This window comes from Pseudophryne corroboree, chromosome 1 (genome assembly GCF_028390025.1).
Source record: "Pseudophryne corroboree isolate aPseCor3 chromosome 1, aPseCor3.hap2, whole genome shotgun sequence".
NCBI classification, from domain to species: Eukaryota; Metazoa; Chordata; class Amphibia; order Anura; family Myobatrachidae; genus Pseudophryne; species Pseudophryne corroboree.
Genome location: NC_086444.1, coordinates 1,046,992,574 through 1,047,010,305, shown reverse-complemented (window position 1 = coordinate 1,047,010,305; position 17,732 = coordinate 1,046,992,574). Strand labels below are relative to the sequence as shown.

The 17,732-nt window shown below is 42.0% G+C and overlaps 1 protein-coding gene across 8 annotated transcripts in view; it reads left to right on the top strand.

Moving 5' to 3' along the window:
* The window catches only part of SLC7A2 (solute carrier family 7 member 2), a 149,237-nt gene extending 138,451 nt beyond the window's left edge, over positions 1 to 10,786 (top strand). For all 8 annotated transcript variants that reach the window (XM_063920839.1, XM_063920835.1, XM_063920837.1 and 5 more), the window contains 3 exons: positions 197 to 363; positions 8,205 to 8,313; positions 9,685 to 10,786. In XM_063920839.1, coding sequence (XP_063776909.1) covers positions 197 to 363; positions 8,205 to 8,313; positions 9,685 to 9,884 — 476 coding nt within the window. In that variant the 3' untranslated portion in view covers positions 9,885 to 10,786. The remainder of the gene's footprint in view (positions 1 to 196; positions 364 to 8,204; positions 8,314 to 9,684) is intronic.
* The last annotated feature ends 6,946 nt before the right edge of the window (positions 10,787 to 17,732 follow it).

Below are 17,732 nucleotides of genomic sequence, written 5' to 3'. Positions count from 1 at the left end.
TTGCAATAAATGTTTTTTTTTTTAATTGAAACAAAACTGCATTGAAATGACATACTGTATAAAAGCTTCTCTAATTCTCAGTTTCACGTTCTTTGTGTTTAACACAGTATATCTAAATCAGCTGCATGTTTTCAAAAGCAACAAGTGAATATGTAGCAACATACAGTAATGTTTTATTTTCTCCTCTGTTTCGCAGCAATAATCATTTGTGCACTAAGCATCCTAACAACATATGCCATTCCAGCAATAATTAATGTGGAAGCATGGAGCATTGCCCTTCTCACGGTGTTCATCATACTCATCATCTTCATTGTGTTAATTATCTGGAGACAACCTCAGAACCAGCATAAAGTTGCTTTTATGGTAAGCATGATTTGGGCTTAGCTAAGATAGTACATGTATCAGCCCCCTGTTACAGCCATCACAGGCACTAGGTTAGGGCTATTATTGCTTTTACCCTGGCATGAAATTAGGAGGGACGGGATCTAGAATTTATTTTGGCCCGCTAATACAGTTGGTGAGGTGAGGAACACCTCTCGAAAGCAGGTGAGATATATATCTGGTTTCCACAGTGTTTGACTCAATGCTGTATGGGATTCACTTACTTCAGCACTTATAATTAATTCTAGCTTTATTAATCTGGCTCTCAAGCTCCTGCAAGTTGGAAACCCAAATCCCTTGCTAAATCCATAAACCTTATCCCTAGTACTTACAGTATGCACTGTCCCTGTACCAACCCCCTAATACAAATAGGTCTATAATGTCTTATTCTAACTTTCTTCTTCAGGGTCCATGGTCTCCACAGGGTTAACCTTGCGGTATGCTTGGTGGAGACCAGGATCCGGCACCAAACGCAAAGCTTTTGAGCCTCCAAGAATGCACTGGGTCCCTGTTCCCTCATACCCCGCCCACAGCTCAGGCTCTTCAGTTTTGTTTTGGTGCCAGCAGGAGCTGGTCACAGATAAACAGTGGAGCTGCATGCTGCAGCCCAAGCTTTTACATTTTGACATTTTTACACTATTTTAACTTTTTCAACTAAGTAAGCAGCGCTAGGCAGTCCCTTGGACACCAGCGTTGCTGCTCTAACACTTTCACAGATGCCGCGGCGCCAGCTTCGACTAGGGGATTTCGGCAGGACCCTGCGGCCTGACACTAGCAGAGGCAGACAGGAGACTACCCAGACTGAAAACTGGACTCATTGGGGACAGGTAAGGTGGGCTCCCGCATGTGTGACCCACAATCATGGTAGTCTGATAGCGACAGTCCAGGGAGACGGACTGGCAGTGCTGACGTGGACCCAGACTATTGCGTGACCTTGAGCTTCACTAGCCCACCGGACATATTGTACTGGTGCTGAGAGACATTTAAACAGGCCAGGGAACCGGTGATGGATGTCAGCAAGGGTAGTCAGCACTTAATCAGCAGCCTCTCCTCCAGCCCGGGACACCATTCTGCTGAGGTCTTCCCACCCTGGGCTGCTTAGCCACACACTGCAAATTATTGTATTTGAGCAGGCTCATGTCGCATACTGCCTTTAGTTACATACCGCACATTACCATATTGTCTGTGTACTTGCCTTGCAGTTATGTCTAACTAAGGCAAGGAAGCTAAACAAACTGGTGCTCCTACTCTAATGTCATGTCGGACCTGTGCAGCAGAGGTTTCAACTCAGGAATTATTACAAGATGGTCAGTGTACCTCTACCTCCTGGCCCATTAGCTCCCCCAGTGCCAGCACAGGAGCCTCCATGGCCCTCATTTTCTGACTTTCTGGCTAAAATCGCTGACCATGTTGCAGCCCCGTCTGTGACTCTCCCACAGCCATTACAGCATGTTTATCAGCCCATTTCATCCTCCCTGGTTGGACTTGTTTTCTAACTCTATACATAGTCTGGCTGCTTCATCATCTGCATTTCAAAATATAATGCAGGGTCAGATGACAATACCCATACTTCCCAACTGTCCTGTCAGTCCCTGCTCTGACTAGCAGAGCAGCGGTGATTAGATGCTGTGCACATGCACACAGCATCTATTTACGCCGCACAAAAGTCCTGACTCCCAAAGCAGTAATGTTTGGCGGTATGCAATACCTGCTTCTACTGCCACGAAGCATGCTCTGCCATCTTCACAGTCCACTGCACATTCAGATTCTAAGGAATCTTCTGTTGCGGCAGATCAGGCTGAATTCTCCGATGCAGACTCCCCTTCTGGGGAGGAAGAAGTGCAGTCTAAATTTAATGTGGCTGCTTTAGTCATGGCAGTTAAATTCTCACTCCAATTAGAGGATACTGAACCGAACCCTAAATCTACAGACTCTCTGGGGGGGATTCAAATGTTTGAAAAGTTGGTTGGGTGTCTGTTTTTTCCTGTCCATTAGATAGGAATAAGCAGACACCCAACTGACTTTTCAAACTTTTGAATTCCCCCCTCTGTGTAAACGCCAAAAAGTAGTTGTGATTATATCTCTAATGCTATGAGTGAAGCATGGAAAAATCCTGGCAAGAAATGTACTGTACCTAAAAGGCTAAACTAATTTTATCCATTACCTATGGTGGATTGTACAAAATGGTAAACTCCACCTACTGTGGATGCCTATGTGGCACGCTTAATTAAAAGTTCAATTCTTCCTATTCTGACAGCTTCCTCACTTAAGGACATACCTGATAGGAAATTGGAGACGTGTCTCAAATCTTTATATTCACTTACAAGCGCCACAGGCAGACCTGTCATGGCTATGGCATGGGTGGCTAAGGCCATTGAAAACTGGGCTGATGCCCTTGAAAACAGTTCCCCTCAGAGACGACCAAGGAACAACTGTCACTAATTGCCAACATCAGAGATGCTGCCTACTAAATTGGAGAGGCTGCTCTTTATACAGCTCTGTTGTCCTCCAAAGCTTTGTTTGCTTCTGTGGTAGCATGCTGCCTTGTTTGGCTTTGTTACTGGAAGGCAGACTCTGATGCCAAGAAAGCAATAGAAGCACCTCCATACACAGGCAAATTTATTTTTGGACCAGAATTGGACAAAATTGTCAACAACCTGGCAACTTCTAAAACAGCTTGCCTACACTCAGCTTCCTCTGCGCAGCCTATAACTTCATCCTTTCAGTCCTTTCGCCTCCAGGGCAAGGCTAGAGGTCAGACCTTTCTTAGACTGTCCCACCAAACAAAGGCCTCTAAGCCTAAACCCAAACAGGCCTTGAGGGTGGGAGGCAGACTTCTTCAGTTCGCCCATGCATGGTGTCAGGTCACAACAGATACCTGGGTTCGAGAAGTGGTCTTTCATGGGTATGGTCTCTCCTTCCTGAAGCGTCCTCCCTGACAATACTTTCCTACCTGTTCACCAGCAGACCTCGCCAAGGCACTGAAGACATCCATTCACTCTTTACTACAATCAGAAGTAATTGTTCCTGTCCCCATGTCTCAACAGGGCCAGAGGTTGTATTCTACACTGTTTTTGGTTCAGAAACCAAATGGGTCTCATCGTCCCATCCTAAATGTAAAGTTACTGAATAAATACCTCAAAGCGCCCAGGTTTCAAATGGAAACTCTTTGTTCCATTATTTCGACTACACGGCCCTCTGGATTTTATGGTCTCCCTGGATATATAGAATGCATACCTCCATGGACCTATAGCACCCTGTCATAAACAATATCTTTGCAACTTCTTTGCAGATAAAATATCCACCATCCGCGCTGGAATCTCCACAGTGCCATCAAAGGAGGGCCAAACTACAAAGCCTGCCAATATAAGCTACCTGCCTTCATGGACCAGCTTTGACCCAGTGGATGTAAAGGACACTGCTGAAATTGCTCGGATTTTGCGTCCCACCACCTGTGATCTGGACCCAGCCTCAACCAAGCTTCTAATAGGTTGTATGGATATAATTGGTCCTGTCTTTGCAAAAATTGTTCAATGCTCTTTGCAGACAGGCATCTTTCCTGGACCCCTAAAGGAAGCAATTGTTAGACCGCTTCTTAAAAAACCTAATTTAGATCCCAACTGCATGACCAACTACAGACCGGTATCAAACCTTCCTTTCCTAGGAAAGGTTATTGAGAAAGTGGTTGCAAATCAACTGGAAACCCGCCTGACAACCCATGATATTTATGATCCATTTCAATCAAGATTCAGGAGAAGACATAGCACTGAAACAGCCCTAGTGTGTGTGTTAAATGATCTTCTGATGGCAAAAGACAGAGGTGACTGTTCAATATTAATCCTTCTGGATCTCTCGGCAGCATTTGATACCGTGGACCATGGGCTTCTGATTGAGCGACTGATACATTTCTGTGGTCTGGATGGCACAGTCCTAAGCTGGTTCAAATCATTTCTCACAGGCAGGTCACAGAGAGTATCATCTGTATTATACTCATCACCACCAGTGCCATTGCCATGTGGTGTCCCACAAGGTTCTATACTATTCCCCCATGCTTTTTGCAGTATACATGCTCCCATTGGGCGAAATAATCAGGCGCCATGGCCTGGTCTACCACTGCTATGCAGATGATACACAACTGTACTTGTCCTTTGCTCCGGGCACTGATAACCCAATAGCAACCCTAAATGGCTGTCTAGCTGAACTACAGGAGTGGATGAGCGCCAGTTGGCTGCGACTGAACCCGGATAAAACAGAGGTCCTCATGATACGACCGCAACATCAAAGGACAAGACTGCAGCATAGCCAACCAACTGGACTTACACTCGGGGATTCAGAATTACAGACCAGTGATCGTGTGCGGAATCTTGGCGTTGTCCTGGATGGTGGCTTGACACTTAAACATTAGATATCAGCCACAATCAAATCCTCATTCTTTCACCTGAGGAACATAGCCAGAATCAAGCACTTAATTCCCTCAGATGATATGCCAAAAGTCATACATGCATTTGTATCATCTCGTTTAGACTACTGTAATGCCCTCTACCTTGGTCTACCAGCAAAAGAATTGCAACGCTTACAGCTGGTGCAAAACACAGCTGCCAGGCTATTAACCAACCAGCCCCGTTCTAGCCACATAACACCCATCCTCTACTCCCTTCACTGGCTGCCTGTAAGATGGCGAATCATCTTCAAGATTGGCTTACTGAGTTTCAAAGCATTACATGACCAAGGCCCAAGGTACCTGAAACAGCTTCTGACCCCATACTGCCCCACTCGATTACTGCGATCTGTAGATGAAGGACTTTTAGCAGTACCTAGAATCTACCGTAATTCATCTGGGGGTCGAGCTTTTAGTCATGCGGCTCCGACTCTATGGAACTCACTTCACTGCACAGTGCGAGAGGCCCCAACTATAGAATCCTTCAAAAGTAGACTCAAGACTTTCCTGTTTACTCAAGCATTTCCATAATGTCCCTTTTAGTATCTTCATGCTCCTGCATTTTATGAAATTGTACTTTATTATTTTCTGTACTATATTATGCTATGTATCTGTTAAGCGCCTTGAGTCCTATTGGAGAAAGAGCGCTATATAAATAAAATTATTATTATTATTATTATTATTATTATTATTATTATTATATCTAAGATTTGCTGTCCTCCATCAGCCTTTCCAGTTCCAGGACCTACCTTTCGGTCTTTCCACAACCCCCAGGGTGTTCACTAACTCATAGCAGTGATAGCTGCTCATCTTCAACGACAGGGAATACGTATATTCCCTTACCTGGATGACCTTTTTCTTCTAACGCATTCTCCAGAGGTCCTCCACCATTATCTCCAGGTGACAATATCACTTCCTTAGAGTCACGGCTGGCTGATCAATTGATCAATTCCACTCTAAGCCTCTCCAACGCCTAATACTCGCCAGGTGGAATGGAGAACCCCAGCAAATCAAGTCTCAGCCAATGGTTTTGCTTCAGGAAGTCTGCACATCCCTCTCCTGGTGGCTACACACTCCCAACCTGGACGAGGGTCACCCATTCTGGATTCCACACGAGGTTCTTCTCACAATGGATGCCAGCCTCCATGGGTGGGAAACTGTCACGGGCAGTCACTACTTTCAGAGCCACTCAACAGTGAGAGATCTTCCAATAAACGTCCTGGAATTTCCAGCAGTTTACAGGGCCTTTCAGATGGCTCAGGACTTTGTTCATTGTTCTCACATGCAATTATAGTCAGGCAATGCCTTGACAGTGGCTTATATTAATTGGCAGGGAGGCACTCCCAGTGCTGCAGCGACGCATAAAGTAGCACGGGTTCTTGCCTTGGCAGAAATCCATCTTCTGGCCATCTCAGCGATCTTCATCCTGAGGGTCCACAACTGGGAAGCATACTTCCTCAGTTGGCATGATGTGCACGCTGACGAGTGGTCTCTACACCCAGATGTCTTTCAGCTTCTGGTAAACAAACAGGGTCTTCCAGATGTGGATCTCATGGCCTTCAGACACAACCACAAGGTACACGTGTATGGGGCCAGGACACGAGATCCGGATGCAACCTTCGTGGACGCACTAACAGTCACATGGACCATTCATCTGGCTTATCTCTTCACTCCAGTATCTCTTCTTACCAGAGTACTCTGCAAATTCAAAGAGGAAGGCGGCACGATCATCCTAGTGGCTCTGGCATGGCCCATGCACCATTGGTTCACAGATCTCCAGTGTCTCCCCATAAACAAACCCTTCCCGCTTCCTCTTCGGCTAGATCTTTTATCACAGGGTTCCTGTCTATACCCGGACCTAGCTCGCTTGTCTTTGACGGCGTGGCCCTTGATTCATCCATCCTAAGGGATAAAGAGTTTTCCACTGCGGTTATTCAAGCCATGCTTCATTCTCGGAAAACCGGCATCAGCTTGCATTTATTACCGTGTCTGGCACTCTTACTTTCAGTGGTGTGCTCATCGCCACTATGATCCTCATGATCCTCTTCTACAAGTGGGCCTTACCATGGGTCTCCACCTTGCTTCTCTTAAAGTTGGGTCTCTGCTCTGTCCATCTGGTTTCAGAAAAGAGTTGCTCCCTTACCAGATGTCCGTACCTTCCTGCAGGGGGTACTCCAGATTCAACCTCCCTTTGTTCCTCCAGTGGCTCCTTGGGATTTGTCATTGGTTCTTCTGGCCTTGCAACAACCTTTCTTTGAACCATTGGATACTGTTGACCGCAAAGACTCTTCCTCTTGGCCATTACCCCTACCCGACGAGTTTCTGACTTGGGGGCACTCTTCTGTAGTCCCCCTTTTTGATTTTGCATCATGACAGGGATGTCCTTCGGACTAAGCAAGGATACCTACCTATGGTGGTCTTCCACTTCCACTATCAATAAGCAAATTGTGATACCGGCCCTCCTCCAAATTGTGATACCGGCCTTTCACAAGAGGAAGCTTTGTTGGATGTGGTCCGTGATCTAAAGATCTATGTAGACCGTACTAATTCCATTAGGAAAAAAGATTCCTTACTCATTCTCTATAGATTCTGCAAGCAGGGCTGTCCAGCCAATAAACAAATGTTGGCATGTTGGCTCCGCATGACCATCTCACAGGCTTACATGCAGGCTGATTTTCCGGTTCCAAGTACAGCCTCTTCTCACTCTACTCACTCTTTCTCACTCTACTCCCTCTGTAAGTCCTTCATGGGCATCCTGCCGTGGCGCGTCTGCTGAACAACTATGCAATGCCCACACGTTTCTTAGGTTCTATACCTTTGATACGTTTGACTCTCAGGATGCAACCTTTGGCCGCAATGTCCTCCTTTCAGCTTAGAAGCATTACCTCCCTATTACAACTGGTTTGGGACACCCTCAAGGTTAACCCTGTAGAGATCATGGACCCTGAAGAGAAAAATAAGAGTTATGGTAAAACTTACCCTTGTTAACTCTTTTTTTTCATGGCCCATGGGATCCACAGGGCGCCCACCCTAACGTACCTAGCTTCATAGGGTTACTTCTCTCGGTCACCAGTTCCCATTTCCTACTAGTGAGAGTGTGTTTCCTGTGTGTGCCATTCTTCCTTCTCTCCGCTTGAGCTCCTGCTTTGGATTTGTTAACTATAACTGAAAACCCTGAGCTGTAGGCGGGGTATGAGGGGAGAGGGACCCAGTGCATCCTGGGAGGCTTAAAAGCTTTGCTGTTCGGTGCTTGATCCTGGTCTTCTCCAAGCTTACCCCAAGGTTATCCCAAGGTTAACACTGACATTTTAGATACATTTTGTTATTAATGTTCCTTTGCGCAATAATGTAAAGAGTGTAATCATGTTTTCCACCTTTGCTATAGGTGCCACTCCTGCCTTTTCTGCCAGTTTTCAGTGTCCTGGTGAACGTTTACTTGATGGTACAGCTAAGCGGGGACACCTGGATAAGATTTAGTATTTGGATGGCTCTTGGTAAGTCAGACGAGGATTCAGAATCTTGCTGTAATTATAAGAATTATTTCCACATGACAATATTATGTAGACTTGATACATTTTTCCATAAAATCTATATCCAAAATTACAGTATTCGTTTGGGAGTGAAAAACACATTAACATATACCGGTATTTACATTGCTATAGTAATACGGCAATTTACATAGTAAACCAAAGTCCATGACTTGAAAGAGACAGATGACATCAGTGATATGGCAGCATTTAGGGCAGAGGATTATAAACATGATTCAGTCTTCCTTCCACTACGTCTGCATCATAATTTCTATGGAATTTTAAATATTTTTGATTTGCAATAAATGACAATTTAAGAAATCACCCAATATTTGTAATAGCAGTTTTCCTAATTATGGGCTGATTCAGAGCTGTGCGCAATTCTGTTTTGCAGACTGATTTTGTGATATTGTAGTTGAGCATGTACAACTTTCAGTAAGTACGGGGCGATCCAAGGTCATACATATCTCCACTTCATCTCCACCTGCCCCTAAGTGGCTGTCGCAACTGGGCAGCTTCTGCATATTTTTCTTGTACACTAAGGAGGTCATTCAGACTAGATCGCTGCACTGGATCGGGTTTCACGGGCGCACCCCATGAAGCCCAGTGAGATGCGAAGAGGCAGTCTCGGGGTGGGAGGGAGCATGCCAACGGCGCTAGAACATGGGGCGTGGTCCGGACAACACAGGCATGTCCGGACCGTTGTGAGGGTGGGCCGTGGCGGCTGTGTGACATCACACGCAGCCGCTTCGACCTGGGACGCGGCGGGTAGCCACCTGCCAGCGCAGCTAGGCTGTGCAGGCAGGGAGCTACTCGGTAGGTGCAAAAGCATCGCCGCTGTGCGATGTTTTCGCACCCGTGCAGAAGGTGTGGGGGGGTTGGGGTAGGGCCAAACATGCGGGCGGACTAGCACTGTGCTGGTCGTCCCCCCACATGTCTGAGTAACTGATTGTAGATATTCTAAATTTAGCACATCTACGATCAGATCTGAATGACCCCTTAAGTTTTCTGAGGATGTACTGTGGACACAATTGTGGACTGATCACAGCTGAGCAGTTGCAGAGATCTGTCTGATTTCACATGGATCTCTTTCACCAGGTATAGTGCTGATATAAACATCTGGTTATAATAATGATGGAGATGGATTGGGATGGTGCTGCCGACACTGAGCACAAGAGATGATCTGCAGGCGACTTGCATGCAACTCTTATTCAGTCCAAGTTTATTACTTTATTTGCACTAATAGATAGTATATTAGTCCTTAGTATATATGCTCAAATATTGTAGAGTTTTGTCTTGTTTAATATCACTTTTCTACACACCACTGTTGTTTTCTAGGTTTGCTGATTTACTTTGCTTATGGCGTAAGAAATAGCCTTGAAGGGAAAGCTAAAACACATAAAGAAGAGGAGGAAGACGAGGACGATGACTCTGACAACAGTGGCGTTGAGGAGAAAACATCAGGGAAACAAAATGAGGAGGAAAATGCCAAAGAAAGTGATCACTTTATTTTACATGAAAGGACAAGTGAATGCTAGTGACAGGCAACTGCTTGAGAAGATTTAAGCTGTATCAGTACTGCGAGAAGTGCTGAGGTTTCGACAGATTACACTAGGACAAAGCTCTGTTCTATGGATCTATGCGTTCTCCTAAAAACAACCTCCTTTTACCTAGATTTTCCATATCTCCTAACCAAAAGTAAGAGTTGTTTGGAGGTCTTGCTGCTAAACCGCTTTAATTTGTATCTATATGTCTTACTCTGCAACCGCTTGTCTGTGATTGAAGAAAGGGTAAAATGTATGGCCTACCAGAGCCTGAAATAGGAAAATAAACCTATTTTCTTAGCTTTATAAAAAATGGGCAGTAGGCCACATTCCTGAAGCCCCTGAAATATAAATAGTAGCTTATATATTTTTTTTATTATCATGCTAACTGGCCTGCCAGACATTTCTCAGGAGAGTTTCTCATAGACACAATGTTACATTGCATTGCCACAATGCAATGTAACATTGTATGAATAAATCTATTGTATTTTGTACTTTGAGAAGAGTTACCAAGTACATCTGTCTCGATAGAGCACATATTAGAAGCTTTTATACACATTATTTAAATATTTCTATTGTGCCTTTTAAGCACCCTGTGGGCCAATCTTTCAGCCCACAGACTCTGCAGCTTAGAGGGATTTAGTAATATTTGTCTAACTTGGATGGTTGTTAATTCATTACATGAAACTGCTGTAAGATGTTAACAAATAGTAATATTTAATAACTTACTGAAAATAGAACAATGTGTCATATCCTATAGTAGCCAATACTATTTTCATAAGTTTGACCTGATATACAGTAGACTTGTAGAAGCTGTTATCTTATTGGTTGCTATGGCTTACCATACATTTGTACCATATGTTGCATGTTATTAAATGAATATTATAGTGACCACATATGCAGTTTACCAGATATTGCTCTGTATCTAGCCTAAAAACATTGCAGTTATCATTCATTAACCTATCATATAGGTCATCGCTGGACATTCAAATGCAGTTAAAGGGATGACTGCTATTGGCTGTGTTCAGCCCTATTCCTGCAATGCTAACAAGCACTAAAGATACAGGAAGTGATGTGAATTCATAGGCTACAGTTTCATGATATAGTCCGGCTCAAACATGGATGCCTCCACTGTGTGAAGGCAAAAAACACACTTTTATAACCTCTAACCTATTATAAGCCTTCCAGGAACTTTTGCGACTGTCTCTTGGCAATATACAGCAAGCAAATGATTCCTTTGATTTTAACGTTTTATAGCACGGGGTATTATTTTATTCACCGTGCCAGAGTGTGTTGTGCTACTTTAGTATTCTTAATATGACCTTGTACAGTAGGTAGTATTATTTAGACTGCATTTGCAAAGTAGAAAAGTAAGATATACACTGTAATGGCCAATAACATTCTGCAGGTCTGACCTTTATTTAGGCACCCATATATCTATACATAGTCTAACACTGTTACACTAATAGCCTAAAGCACTAGTTATCATATTTCAGGCATTTTAATAACTCTTCAATACTGTATATTATGTATTTTATACCATGTGCTCAATCTGTAAGAGCTGTGACTTTCTGTGCTGGTAAATCCAAGATTTATCTTTGTATAAATTTGCATATTTGTTATATTTTTTGTTTTGAAAATGTTACCTTTATTTCACTTTTCTAATTTTTCTCTCTGTTTATTTACAAGTATAGCGTATTGAGCCTTAAAGAAAAACGTAAGACTCAATGTTAGTTTATAAGTAGAATATATTAAAAATATAATATTCATTATTTAATAGTGACCTACAGTAAATGGAAATAATGAATTTGGTACATCAGTCATAATTAAGATATGTATGATGGGATTGGCCTATGAGCCATGCAGTCTGAGTGCATCTGAGACTGGTAATGGTAAACACCATTACTCTATAACCAAATTTCTGTGGTATTACTAACTAATAACACAATTCTATTTATTCTCTGTAATATTTAAGACTTAAATATTAAAATAACACAAACCAGTGCTATGCATTCTTTAACTATATAGAAAATGCAACCAATGTGAGCGTTACAGAATTTAAGACAATTGTATTAACATTGCCCAATTTTGAAACACTGTGTAGTGACAGCTAATATAATTAGTTTACATACACCTTGGCATTCTAAGTGTGGGATGTTGATTACAGTATTAACAAGACTATTTTTAGGATATGCTGTTATGGTGCAGAACATGACTTATACAGTATTATAATGTGGCACTGTTTGTCCAAAATAGCAGCTCCAAGTAAATCGATTTAGAATAAACTCTGCCCAAATCAGTAATTTACATAACAATTTCTTTCATTATAACAGTGAAATTTAGCCTGTGCCCAGTTTGTGCCAGCTGTCCTGTACCGGCACCAATCTTGGTTCTGTTCTCTTCTGGTAATAGGGCTATTGCTACTCAGTAATAGTTCCAACATGAGAATGACCTGTATCAAGCTTTCTTGGTACTTTACAGAGGTCAGTGTCAATACCAGGGCCGGACTGCCAGAAGGGCCGATGGTCTGGTCTGGTCGCACAGAGAGACGGGAAGGCGTGCACAACATAGTTCCCCTCTACTAATTAATATCTGTAGCAATGAGGCTGGGTAAGGTCACAACCTTCGCCAAAGGTCAATACTTTCGCCTTGTTTTCTGTGTTTAACATATGTAAGCTGTAAATTTGCAACCATTAAAACTGCGGATTTTAAAAATGACTACATAAAAAAATATTTTGTAATTTAACAAGTAAAATGCAGATGACAATGCACAGTCAAATACATACAGTGGCTGGATGTAACATTTTTACTATCTAACCCAGTGTTTCACAAACTCGGCCCACATACTCGGCATGTATGGTTAAATCAAAATGGCTGAGGCACAAAGTGAGTCACCTGTGCTAAAGCATGGGTACCCTTAAAGCCAGGACTTTGCGGTGCTTTAAGGACCAAGTTTGGTAAATGCTGACCTAGCCGTATAAGTATTTAGAAATAAAAACATGAATAAATGTAATGATTCAATGACTAAAAAATATTGTAAAATAAAAGTCATCCCAGTTTTTGAAGTAACATTAGGTTTGTTTTAACCATGTTAAAAACATTAATGGTCATTTAAGAATCACACAATATGTGGGGGTACATGCATCTTCCAGTGGCGAGCGTGCCTACTGCTACCTTGGGCCTGACATGCTGGTTTTTGGAACCATCCCTTTTAAGATATATTTTGCCCAGTTTATGAAATTTTGTGCATCATGCTGGCCTTATATATATACATACAACGCCAGCACTCAGTGGTTCCTAACAAGATACTGTGCGGTTCCATCCAAATAAGGTGCAAGCTGCTTTAGCATAGTGTCCCAGAGTCAGCACTCAAAATAAAGAAGACAACAGAGCACTTCTGTGCGAATTTGGAATTCAGCAGACTGGGCAAAGGGTGCGAGATGGAGTGCCGTTGCCAGCATTTAGATGCTGCGGCAACGGCCATTTGCACCCTTCGGTCTGAATTGAATTACCCCCCAAAATGTATTGTTCTACTTTTTGAAGCATAAAGACAACAGAGGTGTAGAATTAGTGTGAGTTTACAAAAGTTCAGGTGTTGCCCACAGCACCCAATCAGATTCTGGCTGTCATCTAGTACATTCTAGAAAATTACAGTTAAAATTGTATTGGTTGCTATGGGCATAAATCAAATTTTGTAAACACGCACCTTATTAAAGTTACCCCTGGGAATAGGTCTCCATTGAACTTTTAAACCACTGTTGACTTGGTCAGTCAACACGTGCCGTGACTACTGTTGTGATTACTATTACTATTGGACATGCCCAGCATACTGCTACAATATTGTTTTACTAATTTAAACATTTTCTTTGTGATTTAGTATAATTCGTATTTTTAGCTGCATTTTGCAATTAATGCTCACATAACATTTATGTGTGCAAAACATGATAACCTTACAGTGATTGATGCACTTCTTTGATTAAATATTTCTGTATAGATTAAACACGTTTATTTTTGACAGACTGTGCAAATCCGACCTCCCGAACTGAGGAGAATGCACTGGGCTGTGACCTCACCAAGGTGAATGGAGTGATGAACATGCCTGTTAGAAGGACTGAGCTGTTCATCTCCAGCAATCCTCTCCCATCTGTATATTTCCTACTCTTTTATTACTTAACTGTATTTTTTTAATGTCTGTAAGAAGAGCCAACTGCTCAATGACGTAGAAATGAAATGAATAAGTACTTATTTCTTCTAAAACAAATACAATATATGTATGCTTCCCATTTAACGCTGTACAGGTAATAAGAAAAGTGATTTGTTAGAGGCCTATAAATCTCCCACTTCCAACAGTCTATCACCTATGTGACAGTATATTTTCTGTGTAATTATTCATTAACCTAGTGGATGACAAAATAAAACTAATAAAGCATAACGAAGAATATCAATCGACAATCACTCGTAAGAAATCACAGTTCCTGTCAAATGAGATCACAGCAGCAAACAATAGGCCAGCTCAACTTTTCCACACAGTGGAGATGCTTTGCAAGCCAGCATGCCTGCAGACTGATGAGACCCTCTCCCAGGCAAGATGCAACGAGTTTGCAAACTTCTTTGCAGATAAAATATCCACCATCCGGGCTGGAATCTCCACAGTGCCATCAAAGGAGTGCCAAACTACAAAGCCTGCCAATATAAGATACCTGCCTTCATGGACCAGCTTTGACGCAGTGGATGTAAAGGACACTGCTGAAATTGCTCGGATTTTGCGTCCCACCACCTGTGATCTGGACCCAGCCTCAACCAAGCTTCTAATAGGTTGTATGGATATAATTGGTCCTGTCTTTGCAAAAATTGTTCAATGCTCTTTGCAGACAGGCATTTTTCCTGGACCCCTAAAGGAAGCAATTGTTAGACCACTTCTTAAAAAACCTAATTTAGATCCCGACTGCATGACCAACTACAGACCGGTATCAAATCTTCCTTTCCTAGGAAAGGTTATTGAGAAAGTGGTTGCAAATCAACTGGAAACCCGCCTGACAACCCATGATATTTATGATTTATTTCAATCAGGATTCAGGAGAAGACATAGCACTGAAACAGCCCTGGTGTGTGTGTTAAATGATCTTCTGATGGAAAAAGACAGAGGTGACTGTTCAATATTAATCCTTCTGGATCTCTCGGCAGCATTTGATACCATGGACCATGGGCTTCTGATTGAGCGACTGATACATTTCTGTGGTCTGGATGGCACAGTCCTAAGCTGGTTCAAATCATTTCTCACAGGCAGGTCACAGAGAGTATCGTCTGGATTATACTCATCACCACCAGTACCATTGCCATGTGGTGTCCCACAAGGTTCTATACTATCCCCCATGCTTTTTGCAGTATACATGCTCCCATTGGGCGAAATAATCAGGCGCCATGGCCTGGTCTACCACTGCTATGCAGATGATACACAACTGTACTTGTCCTTTGCTCCGGGCACTGATAACCCAATAGCAACCCTAAATGGCTGTCTAGCTGAACTACAGGAGTGGATGAGCGCCAGTTGGATGCGACTAAACCCGGATAAAACAGAGGTCCTTATGATACGACCGCAACATCAAAGGACAAAACTGCAGCATAGCCAACCAACTGGACTTGCACTCGGGGATTCAGAATTACAGACCAGTGATCGTGTGCGGAATCTTGGCGTTGTCCTGAATGGTGGCTTGACACTTAAACATCAGATATCAGCCACAATCAAATCCTCATTCTTTCACTTGAGGAACATAGCCAGAATCAAGCACTTAATTCCCTCAGATGATATGCCAAAAGTCATACATGCATTTGTATCATTTCGATTAGACTACTGTAATGCCCTCTACCTTGGTCTACCAGCTAAAGAATTGCAACGCTTACAGCTGGTGCAAAACACAGCTGCCAGGCTGTTAACCAACCAGCCCCGTTCTAGCCACATAACACCCATCCTCTACTACCTTCACTGGCTGCCTGTAAGATGGCGAATCATCTTCAAGATTGGCTTACTGAGTTTCAAAGCATTACATGACCAAGGCCCAAGGTACCTAAAACAGCTTCTGACCCCATACTGCCCCACTCGATTACTGCGATCTGTAGATGAAGGACTTTTAGCAGTACCTAGATACTACCGTAATTCATCTGGGGGTCGAGCTTTTAGTCATGCGGCTCCGACTCTATGGAACTCACTTCCCCGCACAGTGCGAGAGGCCCCAACTATAGAATCCTTCAAAAGTAGACTCAAGACTTTCCTGTTTACTCAAGCATTTCCATAATGTCCCTTTTAGTATCTTCATGCTTCTGTATTTTATGAAAATGTACTTCATTATTTTCTGTACTATATCATGCTATGTATCTGTTAAGCGCCTTGAGTCCTATTGGAGAAAGAGCGCTATATAAATAAAATTATTATTATTATTATTATTATTATTATTTCAGAATTACTGCAGTATGTTAGTTGACACCTGTCACATACATGTGAGGTTAAAACATAAAAAAAACTAGTTTAATTAATGAATGGTAAAGTTATTAACTATTAATAACTTTACCATTCATTCATTAAAATGGTAACAAATTCACACTACTGCTAAAAACAGATTACTGAATACTTTTTTGCTATACCATAAGTTATGTTGCTATAGCTTGGCGCACATATATGTAAACAAATTAGAGTGTGACCGAAATATGTAAATCTCAAAATTCAATATTTTTTTCCCCCAACTGTATTGTTCTCCTGTATATATGTGTCAAAAGTGCCCACTGAAACCGGTATTCATGCTTTACCTCAAAAACGTAATTATTATTTTTGTTGTTTAATACTTATGTATACTACTTAACTGTGTAAGAAATGTACAATCTTTAATGCTTAAAAATGTTTAGTACTTTGGAATGTTAATGTCCATTTTACAGTATTTTGTTGCCTATTGCTCTGTTGCTATACTACTTCACTGATAGTGTACATGTCATCTACACTCAGAGAAGGAAGCCATTTTGTCAGCTGCACAGATATTTATGACAATGCAGGATAAAATTCTCTAGGAGTTAAGAACATCATTGAGGTATAATGTATCATCTAGAGACACGTCCAGAATTGGTAAGCTCTTTGCTGATTAATATTAGTCCGGTCAACAAGATGGAAACATGTATACTGTACTTTACCATATACTAGAGGCTGCAATCTCTGCATTCCAGTTTCTGCTCTATTATATCTCTCAGGATGACCTGTCCAGTAGAGGCATCACAATTGGAGATGTAGGTCAGTAGCAACTCTAGTGCTGGAATTTGGCAAGTTTACTTCAAGTGTAGTGGGACCTCATAAAGCATTACTGCCATTTTGTGTGGAATATCAACATTTACTTGTTGCTTTCTTCTTCATGATGGTGTCACTGGGAGGTCACATTCCACATACTGTACAGTATAAAAGATTTAATGTGCTTTGTATAGTGGAATGCGGACATGAAGAAACTGCTGGTTTCTGGACTGTTTGTCTGCTTAATATTGTTTTCTTGTTCTTATTTTACGTTTCCTGCTGTCTTTCTGTAGATTTCTGCTCATCCGCAACATGTGACTTACAAACGTGCAACATAATTTGCATCCTTTTCTAAATGTACAGTACCTGTTTTTCCCTATTGTAGTTTGTGCTTTATAAAACATTGTACAGTTACTGTATTTTTTTTTACTATATATAAAAATCTTAGAAAAAAATATATGTATTTTGCCTCAAAATTCCTCTCTGCAATTACCTATACAGTATTTTAGGGGTGTGCCATAAACATGTACAGGTCTTCCTATGTTCTCACTGTGTGGTAACATTGCTATATATTT